General features: G+C 34.3%; 1 protein-coding gene across 2 annotated transcripts in view; it reads left to right on the top strand.

Annotated features, from left to right (window-relative positions):
* Nucleotides 1-16,260, top strand: part of LOC111056776 (protein trachealess) — a 293,770-nt gene that overhangs the window by 124,319 nt on the left and 153,191 nt on the right. For both annotated transcript variants that reach the window (XM_039432905.1, XM_039432904.1), the window contains exon 3: nt 2,797-2,844. In XM_039432905.1, coding sequence (XP_039288839.1) covers nt 2,797-2,844 — 48 coding nt within the window. The remainder of the gene's footprint in view (nt 1-2,796; nt 2,845-16,260) is intronic.

Below are 16,260 nucleotides of genomic sequence, written 5' to 3'. Positions count from 1 at the left end.
TCCACCTTCACATCTATTATCAGACTCAACAAATATTTTTAATGACTCAGTAGTATATTATTGAGAATAGCTATTTTTGTTTTGCTTACTTTCCAATGTAATCGTTTTGTAGTTCACTTGAAACACTATCACTATGGTTCCCTATTCAATGGACTTTGACCTCAATAAATAATTTTTTGTGTAATTGTGAGAGGGAGAATGAAGAAAAATTCAAATAGAATGAAAAAGAAGATGGATGCATCATATTTTTCCAAAAATATAGTTCAGGAACTTTATGGAACGCATAAATAAGATAACAAAATAGAATCTACGGAGATACAAAGTATGAAAAGGAAGTAGAGGAAAATACAGAAAAGGAAGCAAAAAAATACATAACGAGGCGCTAATTTTGCAAAGATTGATTGTCTCCGAGTTCCAAATTTTTCCTGTTTGCTTCTTATCAGAAGGTGTCACTCAGCCTTTGTGCCTTACCAGACCTGCCGCTATTACAGTTCTTCCCATAAGGAAAGCTCCAGAGAAAGGCAACATGGTGATTTGTATTCAAGTCACCCAGCTCCGTCGAATATTAACCACGCCATGGCAAGGAAGCATCATCCCTTCTCGAGTGGGGGCGAGTGGAGAAAAGTGCCAAGGAGAAGATGAAGAAGGAGTTGGGGAAGAAGGAGATGGAGGAGAAGGAGAAGGAGAAGTAGGAGGAGGTAAAGAAGGAGATTGGGATGATGAAGAAGGAGATGGAGAAGATTAAGAAGGTGATGGTGAAGAAGGGGGAGGAGTAGAAGGAAATGGAGGAGAAGAAGGAGGAGGCGAAGACGAGGAAGGAAACGAAGAAGACGAAAAAGAGGATGGAGAAGGAGTGGAAGGATCCATTGAATCGCTGAGAAGCGAGAGCCGTTTCCCATTCGCGAGAAATTAATATTAAAGTCTATGAATTTACAAACAGCTCGTGGATGACATAAATATGATGCAGCATGGTATACTGCCATATCAAACGGGAAGTTTACCAATCCAACTTTGAGAGGCATTCGTTTCCTGATTTAGATTGGGGATAAAGTTATAGATCCAATATATTACAAGCAGACAGGACATGAGATCCACTTTATAGCTCTAGGTATCCAATCACTATCGTTATTATCATCCATGTAACATTGATCTACTGTCTAATTCAGTGTATTCTGTCTCAAGATTTTCATCGTAGTTAGTCCAGGACTCCATTCAGATAATGCTTATACGATCCTTCAATCGAGTAATGATAATTAAAATAATAAATTCATCCGTTCAGTGTTATCATACAATAATAGAGTCGTTTTGTAGCTTACTGTACTGTACTTCCAATCCTTCTATTGAGTAAATTCACTATGATCATTTTTAAGATATAGGCCCGGTTGCACAAAAGTTTTTAAAACTTCAATCGTACTTAAATGCCAATCAGAAAGGCCTTCTTTACGAAGAATCCTTTTCTGATTGGTTCTCATGACATTTAATCACGATTAAAATTCAACAAGCTGTTGTTCAACCGGACCTATAAGTTTGTATCATGTTTAATCATTGAAAATGTTCTCCATTCATGAAACTACTATGAGAATTCGTTTGAAATTCATTGGAATTTGAGTGTAGAAACGATTATACAATGAAATTTGATGTTGTATCCAGTCACACTTTATACTTTAGTGAGGTCTACGTTATAATGGCATTATTTGATTAACATTGATGTTGCTATCCTCGTCTATCATCAGACAAAACAGATTGTTTTCCTTTTCTAGCTCCACCATCTTGCTAGATCGTTTTTCAACAATGTAGAAAAATATGACTACTTAACAAAATATTCAATCTTAATTATGAAGTTTATTATTCAATTATTGGAAAATATATTTTCTTGACGAATAAAATATAATTGATTTTCTTACAGAAAAATGAACAGTTAGCCTCATATCACATCATATTTACCGGTTATCAGCCAACCTTCATAGAAGGCAGTGGGCAAGGAAGAAAATCGTCGGCAATGCTGTTCTCCCATCTTTCTTCACTGCCATTATAGCGTGGATCGTGGACTTCCCTTCACATATAATTTAATGAACAATGTGACTTAACTGTGAGCTCGATTAGTATGTTCCAGTCAAATTATTTAATAACCAGAAAGCTCTTATGAATATTGAAGTTAATTATATTCTTTCTATTTCCAAATTAATCAGCAAAAACAATTTTCACTGTAAATTGGACCATGTCGCCCGTGTTCAACAGTATTAACCCTGCACACACACATCGATTTCTGTTCGTACGATATTTTGCGGCTCTTATGAATTCTATCAGATTAAACGGAACTTGACAAACATCATCTGTTTAATCCAATAGAATTTATAAGGATGGCAAAATATCGTGCGAACAAACAAAATTACTACTATTACTTAGTAATATTACCTAAGTAATAGTAGGTATTGACAAACATTGATGTGTGTGTAGCTAGCCTTAATGCTTCATATCACTCGAAGCCTTCCTACCCGGTAGTCTAATACCATTAAGTTACAGTTGTACTCGATCTGTACCGTAGACATTCCGAATGTGTTCTGTTGTAACCTTGTGTGACAACTACACTCGCACTCTCTCACACATCATCCTCAACATTTCATGCTATTGACCTCATGCAAACGACTATTTCATCTCGTAAATTACCCACATCTAACGACATTCAATTGTAAGAAAAGAAACCTGGATATGTTAGTGATGCGTTGTTGCCTGGTTCCCATCTGCATGGGGTTGCATGCGGCGAATCTAATGTTCTGCCTGATTTGTGTGTTGCAGGAAACCGTCAGCTGATGACATCGGACATCCCACCTCTGTCAATGCTCGGTGAGTTCCGCATTCATTCATTCTAGTTCAGCGGTGTGAAAGAAATTGAGTTCAAATTCTAATTCATAGTCCAAATTTCATTCTAAATGAACAGTGTTCAATATAAGTGTATGAGATACGCATCGATTCATTCAAGTTGAATAGTGTGGAAAGTGAAAAACATTAATGTTCTGATATTCAAATTTATACTCATCTATTTCACTATTATATGGCGAACTGCAAGTTAATAATTGGTTTTGAACTATTATTCACGACACTACAGTCTAATTTATGAATAATAGTTTCTTAATAAAAACTAGAACTCACGTGTCGAGCGCTTTTGGATATTTTAAAAATATATTTTAGATTTAAAATGGATTTAAAGAATCCGATGCTCTCCACACGTGAGTACTAGTTTTTATCAACTATTATTCAAGAATTAAACAGTAGTGACGTCAAAAATAGTTCAAAACTAATAAAATTTATAGTTTGAATCCATTCAAATTGATCAATGGGTAATATATATATACACCACTTAATGGAATCTCAATTGTTTTAATTATTGTTGTACACTTGCAACTCTCATATTCACAATCTTGCCAAACTCTCATAATAATATATTCTCACTGAACTCTCACCATTCAAAATCTTGTTGTCTTCCAGTATTTAAACTCTGGTTGATCTCTTTTATTCAATCTCAAGCTATACTCTTGTATTTGATACAATTTATTGAATTTATGTTATTCCTAACCATTTTATCACTAGTAAATTCAATAGAATACTGCTAATTGAAATTCATACATGGATAATCTCGAACAATGCAATTTTGGCAATGTAATTTCTTCATAGTATAAAGACTTATCATGTTTTTTATGTAATTTTCAACTATTCTTTACACTCTGCTCTTTCTCTTCCCCTCCTCACTTTTTCTCTCCCCTATTTCTGAATAATATTCCATTATTATTTTCTTGTACTGTTTAGCATAGAACACTGTTCCTCGAACCTTGCAGGGACTTCCCGTTTTTAATTATAGTTATGCATGATCCTATTTAATGGTATTTTTCTTTTTTCATTTCATATCGTATTTTAATTTTTTCTTTTATAACCATTTTTGTCATTGTAATTATGTTTTTGGGACAAATAAAGATTTGAAGCTTTGAAGATTGATACTTAGTCATCTCTCGTAATCAAACACTCATTAAACTCCCGTGAACGAACTCTTGTAACACTCGTATTCCAAATCTTGTTGAACTCTAGAAAATTCTCATTCGAATCATATTTATTGAAATACTCTGTACTTCTGTTGAATAATGTCAGAAAAGTTGATCATTCTCGGAATGAAGGCATGGTTTGAGAATGTTAGGATAATTTCAATTGTAGTTTGAAAGGTAGATGAGAAATCCCCTGTATGTTGTGATTTGTTCTCTGTTGACATATTCCATATTCAATAACTCAATTTACTCAATGACGGATAATCAACGAAAAAAAAACTTGACAAGTAATCAATGGCCTAGATTCTCAGCTCTCATCTGATGGGTCAAAAATAAAGGAAGTCATTCTATTCTATTCTATTCTGATAGGATTTTTTGAATCCCATGGATTCCTGAAGGGTTCTCGAAGGAAAGTCTTCTAGTGATTCCTCTGCTGATCGCTAGGTAGGTTACATAATAATTATTGTGAAGGTTGGAAATCAAAGTTGCAAATACTCTACTTTTATTGTTAAATTTCGTTGATCATTGAGGATATGCTTTGTCACATTGTTATTGTTGAGGAACACTGATTGTGATTCTCCGATGCTCCAAGTATTTGAGTGGACATTTTATGAATATATTCCGTTCATCAGAATTCTATAATGCATTTTATTGAAATTTCCATCATACGGTATTACGATTATAGTAATTTGATGTCCCTTTGGCTAATTCTATAAATATTTTAACCAGCATAAATAAAGCACCCAATCAATAATTCTCTTGCGAATAATAATCCTTTATTCAGATATCATGGAAATTCTGTTTTCGTAGAGTTCAACAGAAATGTCTAGGAATGTCTTTCAGCAAGGAATGTGTATTTAAATAAGCTAATGAAGTGGCTCGACGCTCCACCCACACTTGTTTGCTGTGTTGCGGAAACAGCATTTTGACCCATATTAAAGACAAGAGAAGCATTAAACTTGAATATAAATGAGAAGATTTTTGTCTGTTACAAACGTTTGTGATTGTTCAAAGTTTGGAAGTATCACATTCGACGTTACTGGGACATTGCTAATTCTAAGGCAAAGGTAAATGATATTTCAATAAGTTATCCGTTGAATATCGGATAACGTTTTAATGCTCATTGTAGTGTCTTCTACAATTTCCATTCTTATTCCCACAATTTACAGATTACCATGTTTGTATGGAGTGGCCGTAGTCGAGTGAATCAGATGCTGGCTTTATGATTCAGAGGCCCGGGTTCAAATCCCGGCCCGGGCAAGATATTTATCTCGGGCCACTCCCGTGTTTCGGATGGACACGTTGAGTCGTCGGTCACGGTTGCCTAAAAAAGCCCTGATATTGATCAGTTGCGACCTGAAAACTCTGACACCAGACCTGAGCCAGCCAGGTCACACGATATCATTATTATTATCGTATTATATTAAGCGAGCAATTTCTGTATTTATATATCTGGTTATTTATGTTTTACGGATCTCGAAAACGGCTCTAACGATTTTCACGAAATTTGGAACATATTAGGTTTATTATATAAAGATTCGATTGCACTAGGTCTCATTCTTTGGAAAACTCGCTGAATGACATTAAAAGGATAATTCATCCTTGGAAAACAGATGATAATTTCGTCGTCTCTCGATAACAGAAGATGCATGTGCCTGTGTGGGAGAGAGACTGAATTATTTCCAGCTGTGTAATCTTAATCAATCAGCGAGAAATTTTATCTAGTTAGTCTATATTTGATCGATTTGATGAACATAATCTGATTTGTTGACATGAAATGATAATCCTTCTAAACTGGAGTATATCATAATTTTCAAAGCTGATAATTATTTGACAATATTTAAAGTGATTAGTGAGTGTTATTTTGTTATTCAATTTGGTTTGTATATAATCGAAATTATAATTATTTTGTTTTCAAATGTTTGAACAGAAAATTTAACCTGAATTCAAGTGTATGGAACATAACCTACTTTCTGGACCATTTATAGTGTATAAATCGAAATTCGGGAAAGAAACAGTTTGGGGCTGTGCCTGTTAGTACTTCCCCAATCATTTTAAAGAATTGTGTTCGGTTTATCAAAAGTCAATAAATAAATAACGAGCGAAGTTCGGTGCCCCGATATTTATTACTATACCATGTTTGTGATTGTTTTAAGTTTCAAAGTAACACATTTATGAATTTGACGTGTGCTAATTATGGCGATGGTGAAGAATATTCTAATAAGTTATGCGTTCAATATTGAATAACGCCTTAATACGAATTCTCTTTTTTCAAGCGCAATTTCTTCTACGTATCCCGATCCTATCATGACTGCAAGAGTATCATATAGCCATCGGTCGGTCATCCAACTTACATGGATAATTTCTTTAAAATGATGCCTGAGTTCTAGAAGTAGCCTACTCCTCAATTACTGGACCTGCACTGGTGCTCATTATTATAAAGGATGAAGTTGCCCGCTACAAAATATAATTTTCCGAGTGAATTTGTTTTTGCTTCATTTTTCTACTGGAGTTTCATTATTGTCAGATTGATTGCGTTATCCCTCTCACTTACTCCTCCCTCACTTCTACATCCACCACTCAACCAAGTTCCCTCCTATTACCCTCTCTTTTCCTCTTCACCATCATCACTTTATTTTCTTTTAATTCTCTCGACAAAAGCTCAATCCACCTCGCTCATCTATTCTGCATCATACAGCTCATATTTTCATCTCCCTTATATTCTCTCTCAGGTACCGTTCTAATCTACAATCTAGTTTTAATCCACAATTTTGTCTAATTTATATTATTATCTGTTGGATTTCTCTCTTTGCTCCAAACTCACCTATTAAGCCCCGGATCACATTCTATCCAACAATTATATTTTTATTACTGGTATTTTCCGTAAAAATGTATTGATGTTGAGTCAAATTACATTGGTCGCTATTCTAGGTACAAGTCAACTTGTAAGTACCCTCGATATTCCATTACACTAATTCTCATGATATATTGGTGTAGTTTATACTTATAATGGCAATAAATTATAAGTGTGTGTTATAGCAATGTAGCCACGTTCTGGTTAACTTCAAATTGGTCAATTGATTGCCTACGTGAACCAGTACTCATGGTTTCCAAATAATATTCTGCTCATAAAAACTGGAGTTGGGTCTAGATTGGATCAATCATCCCTCTTTTTGAAGCTAGCTACATGCAGCCGATGCACTTAATTAAAAAAAAACTGTTATATGCTCACTCACCTGTTCACGTACGACTCGCTCCAGTGGACTACAAGGGAATCTTGTGTGCTGGATGGTTTTTCTCGTGATTTTGAGGTAATAATGATCAGTTTTTTCTGTTTGTGAAATATTGTATTAGCCTACAATTATGAATATAAATAAATATTATAAATAACTATTATAAATAGTAGACGATAGTCTACTATTGTTTATTACTTTCCTTGCCCTATTACCATAGGTAAGGAAAGTATTGCTTTCCGAAAAAAATTAAGGTACCCCAATTTCTGAATTTCTTTACGTTTTAAGGTCCCCTGAGTCCAAAAAAGTGGTTTTTGGGTATTGGTCTGTATGTGTGTGTGTGTGTGTGTGTGTGTGTGTGTGTGTGTGTGTGTGTATGAGTGTATGTGCGTCTGTGTACACGATATCTCATCTCCCAATTAACAGAATGACTTGAAATTTGGAACTTAAGGTCCTTACACTATAAGGATCCGTCAAGAACAATTTCGATCAAATGCAATTTAAGATGGCGGCTGAAATGGCGAAAATGTTGCCAAAAACAGGGTTTTCCGCGATTTTCTCGAAAATGGCTTCAACCATCAAATTCACCAATCAAATTTATACCTAGAATAGTCATTGATAAGCTATATCAACTGCCACAAGTCCCATATCTGTATAAATTTCAGGAGCTCCGCCCCATCTATGCAAAGTATGATTTTAGATTTCCAATTATCAGGTCTCAGATATAATTTAAACAAAAAATGTCTAGTGGAACCGGTCACCAGCTGGCTCAGATCTTCGACTTGAGATGCGCGTTCACACTAGCGTCAGGTGATCAATTTTCATAACGGCAAGGAAAGTTGTGTGAGTGCGCCATACCAGATTTTTTTGTGGTTGTATTTGAAATGATCTACATTATTCTGAGCTACTTTCTCAAGAAGTTTTAATCGTGGTTTATTTGATTTAAAATTTCAGCTATTCGATAACAAAAAATTTTTGATTTTTATTGGTGGGCAGTCCCTTGCGAGAAGGTCCAACTCGTCTGAATATAATATCATTTAAGCTTTCAATTGGCCTTACAACTGTCATACTTCAGTCGTGACCGACAATTTAACGTGCTCATTGGATAACACGGGAGTAACCTGGTTGAAAACTTTTTTCATATCCCGGGTTACCTCTGGGCTGGGTCTTCACTAGACCATGGATCGTTCCTCTTCAATGACAAAATTAAGAATTGAAAGCTTTTTCCATCCTGATTGGATTGTTCTTATCAAGATCAAAGTTTACAAACTTATGTAAGTTTCAAAATCTACCATAGTCAAGCTTTCTTTATTGAGAAGAAAAAATTGGGAAGAAGATGCCTGTTTGATCAACATTAATTTTATTCATAACCAACTTCCGTCGCCGCCGTATCTACAAGGGATGATCAGGAAGCCACGTGTTAGCCACGTGACCTAGGAAATTTAATCTTGAATGAATCTCCCTACGATAGTAATATTCACTGACAGAATTAGTTGAATGAGAAGCATTGATGCTACTTATAGGGTTTGCTGCCAGAATAAAGCGAATCTCACTGTGAAAGGGTTGAGAAAACAGGTTAGGCGCGCGCACGTCCAGTCTCAACACGTCCAATAAACGAAAAGATAATATCTAGCTTTGAAATGGGAATTTACATATTCAGCTTAGAAAACACATGTACTTTGTTATCTTTGAACAAGAGAGCATTAGTAGAACATAGTTCGATTTACCATAATGTTGTTGTGAGATGTGGCAGGCCTGTTTACAGGTTTTTCTCCAAAAATATTGGTCACAGTTGAAAATTGTTGTAGTCTGGTGTGAAATTGAGGAATCTTGTTTTTTTTTCAGCTGAGGCTAGAGAGTTGATTAATAGCGCTGGAATGAAATACAATGAAAATTTATCAAATGTGCTTTTTTTATTGCAACAAAACTAGTTTCAACTCTTCAAGAAAGAAGATTCAAAGTGTGATTCATCCTTTATTTCATTGCAACACTACATTTTTCAACTCTTCAAGACCCTTTCTCTAGTGTGATCCACACTTCCTCTATGTTTTCTTTTCAGTAGCCGTAGTAAGAAGAGTGAACGCTGAAATGAATTATTAGATTCTTATCAATTCAAGTTTCCCTTTTCTATTCCCATTCTTATTTTCATTGGAATTCCTCAATAGATCTTTCCTTCCAATATGCTTTCTGTTTGTGAAAACATTCCAACGCTATGATATTCTATCAATAATAAACATCTTTCATCTACTCGTATATATGGTACGCACTATCTATTGTTCATCTCACTGATATTTGATTCTGAAGTGCGAAGAGGATACTGAGTAGCTCTACTTTCTTGAACCTTGACACACAACTCGACCACAAAAGAATTCTCCCAGAACTTCAGAATCCCCTTCCTAGAAACAGTCAATGTAATTTCTGTTTCTCTTTCCTGGATAGTCTTAAACAAGAGAGCTTGACATCTTTGCTCAACTCCCCACCCTCTTCAAGTGAGCTCCTCTTAAATTGCAATTCTTATTGATTGTCTGTTATCTGTCTAATCTATTCCCTTTGTATTCTTCACAGTTATAAAATGTCCTCTTCTTCCCAGGTATGAAAAATGTTAATTTTCAATTAGGCCTACTACTCGATAAAACTTCAGGGATTGAAAAATTGGAGGTAACTTTCAGTACGGAATAGGCTCTTTCGCTATTTCATCACTTATGGATCCAAGAAATTCAATCTGAGGCTGGCCACTAACAATAGGACATGTATGATGAACATTTCATCATGCATTGTTGTCAACACAGTGAAAAGCTACGAGCAGAAGCTCTCCAGGTTAGGTTTACGTATCTTCGATTTTTTTGTTGTTCATTTTTTATTCGCTGCTCTATTTAAGGTTGAATTATTTTTGTATAATTATAATTATTTGTAATTTTCCAGTGCCTTCTTTATAGATATTGAGATATTGGTTGTTTATTTTATATTAGATGTGTCTCACTGATGACAAAACATGCAGGGTGAAAATGTTGTGGTGAAAATCTAGTGCGCATTACTTTACTTACTTTACTTTACTTCTCTTGTTCGTCACAATCACTGAACTGCATTAAGGGAGCAACGATCCCGCAGTATATGACAATTTTTTCACAATTTTGTCTTACTTCTAAGTGAGGAATTTATTTTTCCTTGTTGACAGTCTGTGTGCTATTTTTAAAGCTAGTGTTTATTATTTTTTGCTTTTCTCTTCATAATGTCATCTATACTTGAGCAATCTAAGCCTTGTTATATTACCATGGAATGAATAGTTTAATCAAGAATTAGTTGTTGGTTGTGACTATTTATTATTGAATTGTATGGTAAAGCTCAAATTGATTCCCATATGCATGTGTGAGAGTGTGTGTGTCTGCGTGTGTGAAAGTACATTTTGATAAAAATCAGCAGTGTTGTCAGCTCCTACTAACGGGCAAAAGACTTTGTTCTTTTTTGTTAGTAGTAATTTTATTTTGCTCTGTGAAAATCATAAGTTTTTTTTCCTTTTCTCTTATTATATATTTTTTAGTTTTAAATTACAGTATGTTATTATACTCAAGAGAAGGAACTTGTACTATAATATGTTGTATTTGTTTTGATGCAAAATAAAAATTATTTGATTGATTGATTGATTGATATTCAACAAGGAAGTCTGCTAACCTGTACGGACAAAATACAATAAGGAATTCCCTGAGTGTTTTCTTGAACTCCTTCAAGCCATCAATTTCTCTTATGTGAGATGGGATTGAATTAAATATTTTCATTCCCATATAAAACGGGCCACTCTCCAGCAGGCTTAGTCTGTGATGTGGGTAAACAAAACCTCTAAATCGTGTATTATGAGGATGACTCACCTGGTTCTCCTCATACATTCATCTATTTTTAAAAACAAAATTGCTAAATCTAATATATAAATAGCAGGAGCCGTCAGCAATCTCTTTTCTTTAAAATAAGGTCTGCAAGAGCGCATTGTATTAATCTTATAAATTATCCTAATGGCTTTCTTCTGCAGTATGAATATTCCATGAACATGCATTACACACATTTTTTTAATACTCAATGTCCTACCGTTAGTGGCCAGCAAGAGAGAACATAATATTCATAATCATAATCATAGTCGGTCCTGGCTGCCTAAAAAGCAGTCGTTAGGTCATGTCAGAGGCCCTGAAATTGATCAGTTGCGACATGAAAACTCTGATACCAGACCTGAGCCAGCCAGGTTACTCGATATTATTATTATCATCATACAAAAGCAAAGTGTAGTCAGCGATCTGTGACTAGCGAGCTCGGAAAACCTCTCAAATGTACAAAATCCACTTTCCATCCTCATTTTATCGGGTCAAGACCCGCATTTAGCAGGGCCAAGGCCATCCTGCTAGTTGGCACGATCTTCGATCAGCTGTTTGCATGTCGTACGTGTTTCGATCAGCTGTTTGGGTTGAGGAGGGAGCAATCGTACGTGTTGAGGAGGGTTGAACGTGACCTTCACGCATGCGCGTACATGCCAAGAATATAGTACATAGTTACTATCCTTGCGTACATGTTCCCTTGAGTGCTGGAGTGCTGCCCAAGACGTGTTCAGCTGAGAACAGCTGACTCACGCACTGCTCTCATAAGCTTCTGTAGTAAAATTCACTTTCAACTGTCAGCATTTCCTGCAAATAACACCAATTCTCCTCATTCAATCAATGCTGACAGGTGTATGGGAATCTAGTGGTAGCGCAATTCACTTAAAACTGTCAGTATTACCTTCATTTAACATCAATGCTTCCCATCCAACCATAACTGACAGATTATGGTGATTTTTTAGCGGCAACAGTCCACGTGAGCTGATTATCTCAGCTCAGTCGATGCACCCAAGCCTTCTTCAGTGTGATTCACTTCAAATTGTCAGTACTTCTTATGAGTGTAGCATTAATGATTCCATTCAAGCAATACTGACAGTGAGATCTAGTGCTGCTCTATAGTATGATTCATTCAATCTGTCAGTATTCTTTATGAGTAGAACATCATTGCTTCCCATTCAAACAATGCTGACAGTTTGTTGTGGATCGCCTCTCATCTGGACCAGTGTGGTATTGTGTTGTCTCCCTGCTGGTCAAAATAATAATATTCAACTCATGTCGCTTTCCTCCACTTGCCGCGGGCTCGCCTCACTTCCCATCCACGTTTGGCAACCGCCGTCTAAAAATAGCGGTCTATTTTTAGGGGATTGCATTTCTGCAGTTAGTGATCTTATTGAAATGGATGGAATGTCATGGTTAGTCAATCTTAAAATTCCTGGTATCAATCGATAGGAAATTGAATTTACTAAAAAAAGTTATTCTTGTAAAGGTAAAACCAACGGTTTCTGAGTTATTTAAGAAACAAAATTTAAAATGGCCGTAATTTTGTTTATGAATTTGAAAAATCATTATACTTTTTTTGTGGCTTTGTCTAGTTGTTATAAATGATCGTGCAGAGTTTCAATTTTGTATGTAATAAGTAAAATTTTTGTATGTAATAAGTAAAAAAAGCAAAATGGCCGCTGTGTGAGTAGCTGAATACTTCCGGATAATTTAAATATGATATTGTCACGTTATTCTTTATATTTAAATAACGATTAGCCTCCTGCTTGGCATCAGTCGGTAAAGCATGAGATTTAATATAATTAGGGCGTGGTTTTCTAATAGTATTCAGTCTTAAAAATCTTGTTAGGCCTAGATATGGGCTTCTCCAATAACTCTTGTAATTCAATAAATAATAAATATATATATATAAATGATGCTTATACTATAGTGTTGAGGAATAAAAAATAAATTGCACACCATGAAAATTTCACACATATATTACACAAATAATGCAAAGATCAATCGAGGCAAAAAATATATATAGAGCGATAAAAAATATAATATAAAAAATAGAACAATAATTTTATATCAGCAAAATATCACAGGCTAAACTTTATATTCTAGATTTATGGCACGAATCATTACCATGTGCCTTTATCTTAAAATCATATGCATTCCTTTGCATGTAGCTGCGACATGCACTTGCTAATACTTGTCGACTTGGATAATTCAATCAAAAATACGTGCTCTAAGATCAGCTTGATAAATTAGCCACTAATAATCCAAATATATATATATATTAAAATCTCTAGTATTTAGTAGATTCATTTGTATCTCATATATATTTTCATCTCAGGGTGCAAGATTCGGCACCTGACGGAATAGGTAGAGCCATTCATCTAGTGAATTAAAACTATAATAAATTATCGCAAATTGTATTGCAAAAAATTAAATATTGTATGCATACGTTTGATAGCCTAGATTTCGTACTTCTTTGATTAAATAGAAATTTCTAAAATATTGATCTATATATTTTTCTTTCAATTAAATACCTTTAATACTAATTTTTACTTGCGCAAGTATTACTCTTATTAATTTCTCAATTTATAATAACCCTTTCGGCGAGCTAGCTTTGATCATCAGATTATTTCGAAGCACTAGGGCGCCCATCACTAAATTCAAATTTAATCACTCACGTGTCGAAAATCTTCTTGTAAGCCGCCGATGTCGATCCAACTCCATGCGGTCCGGGAATATGGTAGCCGGAATCGTCTCCTCCAGGGGGTTATAAATTTAATTAAAATGAAAAATGACTTCTGCTTCACAATAGCATCACGAAGTCTTTTAAGAAATTTAATAATTTACTTTAACTTTAATTTTTACAAAATTATTAATAAGGTACTTCGCTCTAAAATATTTGGGGTCCTCTTATGGTGGCATCTGGCTGGCGAGTGCTGGTTCTTCCTTTTCAAGTTTTACAGATCCTCTTTCCGACTTTCAAATTAGCATAAAATTTAAATATCTCAATCCTCCGCCATTAAATTCAAATAGATCTTACAAAAAATGCCAAAATATTGCTTAGATTATATGATTAATAATTTCTTTGCATTCGAGCCATATCGATAACATAGATTACACAAATTTTTACACGAAAACTAGTACATTTATATAAATATATATAAATATTTTTAAATTGGCCTACAGTTGCCGCCTATTAACTGCCGTTTTACTATTGGTGCATGCAAATTTTTATTAGGTATTCATGCGCCTGGTAACTCTTATTTCCTGAATACATTAAATTATTTTTATTTGGTTTTTTATTTATGCCTTTGCATGCTAGTTAATATTCTATATATTAATATTAATTCCATGCTAACTAATAATTAGCCACGTGGACGGGTGTTTTTTCACATTGCACACCATCTGATTGCAATAAAGCTCTGCCAAGGGGTTTTGGTCAGATTCTACGTTCCTCGGTTTGGTCGATCTCTAGGTCACCGATCCGTGAATACATCTATATAACCTCAATCTTCAAATATTTTATAAATAATCTATTTATGAGTAGTAAACTTCCTTCAAATCCTTTTTAAGTTCTTGTACCATTTAGCCAGAACAAGCTGATGCTATCTAATCTTGTTTATTATCTGCTTGGCGATATTAGCCAATTACTTTATTTTTAGACCTATTACTATTTCTGTTAGGGCTTTTCATCTACCCAGATTTAAATATGTTACACGCGCCCCTGGGTTTGAATTCAAAATATTTGAGAATCACAATGTTTTTAATGAAAACCCACCCTTCAATACATTGATATACACTATACTTTATTTATAAATTATACTCTCCTACTTCTATCACAGATCGCAGACATATTTGCTGCATCTCCTTTATACCTTTATCAAAAACAATAACAAATTCTCCTCCTCAACACACATAAAAATATCATAAATATAAACTTCTAAACGCACTCCTCCTGACAACATTTACAACACAGTAATTTTTAAATTCGCCGCTTGCAGGGCCGCCAACTTAACTACACACATTTCATAATTCTCATAAATGATTCCTTTTAGACAATAATTTCGATTCATAAACTTCTGGGCTTATATCTTATAGTATTTCTTAGGTCTTAATATAAATAATTTTCTATACATCAGGTACAATACTTTCTTTTGCTAATGGCTCTTTGGTTTTGGTAACTGGTATTCACTTTAAGTCTTTTCAGGTAACAAACGTGGCATAATTAAAAGTAATAAATATAAAAACATATAAATAAATATATCGACATTAATAAATATAATAAATAACAATAATAAATAACTTTTTGGGTACAGTATTTCTTTTTATAAACATATGTTCAACAGACATTACATTCGTTTGATTTGGGTGGCTTTGGCCAGCTGGTCACTGGTTCTACAGAATTCGCTGTCGAGTTTCATAACTATTAACCTAACTGCTCAATTTTTTCTCTTAAAAAGGTAATTAACAAATTTTAATTTTATTATCCCCGCTTGTGTCCTTTTTTATCTGATGTATATAATTTAATTACATATTTAAAAATTGTTCTTTTCCTTATTGCAGGCTTCTAATGGTTGGAAGGAATTAAAACATTGGATTGTTGCCACGAGGTCCCATACCAATATTAAATTTATTAAGGAAGGTTAGTAATCGGTTTGATAATAATGTTTTCCTTGATTTCTTATCATATTTATTTCAAATTCGACGAAATTGCATGTAGAAATGTTGTGATTTACTTGCATCTTCTTGCATTCTGTTTGTAGATGTTGCTGTAGGCCGTTCGGTTATCTGCTGTTGATTGTTGAGGCTGTCCTATTATTAATTTATCCTTCTCAAATTTAAAGCCCATGTATCTGGTGTATCTTTTAAAACAATTCCTTGATCTGGTTCTGTTTTCTTCCTTATTATTTCTATTTATTCCGTTGAGTATCGATATTTCCACTTTAGTGGCATTGTTTATAATTCTAGTTACACCAATAAACGACTTTATAATATAAAGCTTCCAATCATCTTCATCCGATACTTTCCACTTAAATTTATTATTAGGTTTCATCATCATAATAAACAATTCAATAATATAACACTTCCAATCAACACTAATAAATTCTTTCAACAATAACATGGTCTTAATTATAG

The sequence above is a fragment of the Nilaparvata lugens genome, chromosome 7 (genome assembly GCF_014356525.2).
Source record: "Nilaparvata lugens isolate BPH chromosome 7, ASM1435652v1, whole genome shotgun sequence".
NCBI classification, from domain to species: domain Eukaryota; kingdom Metazoa; phylum Arthropoda; class Insecta; order Hemiptera; family Delphacidae; genus Nilaparvata; species Nilaparvata lugens.
This window is presented reverse-complemented; position numbering and strand designations above follow the sequence as displayed.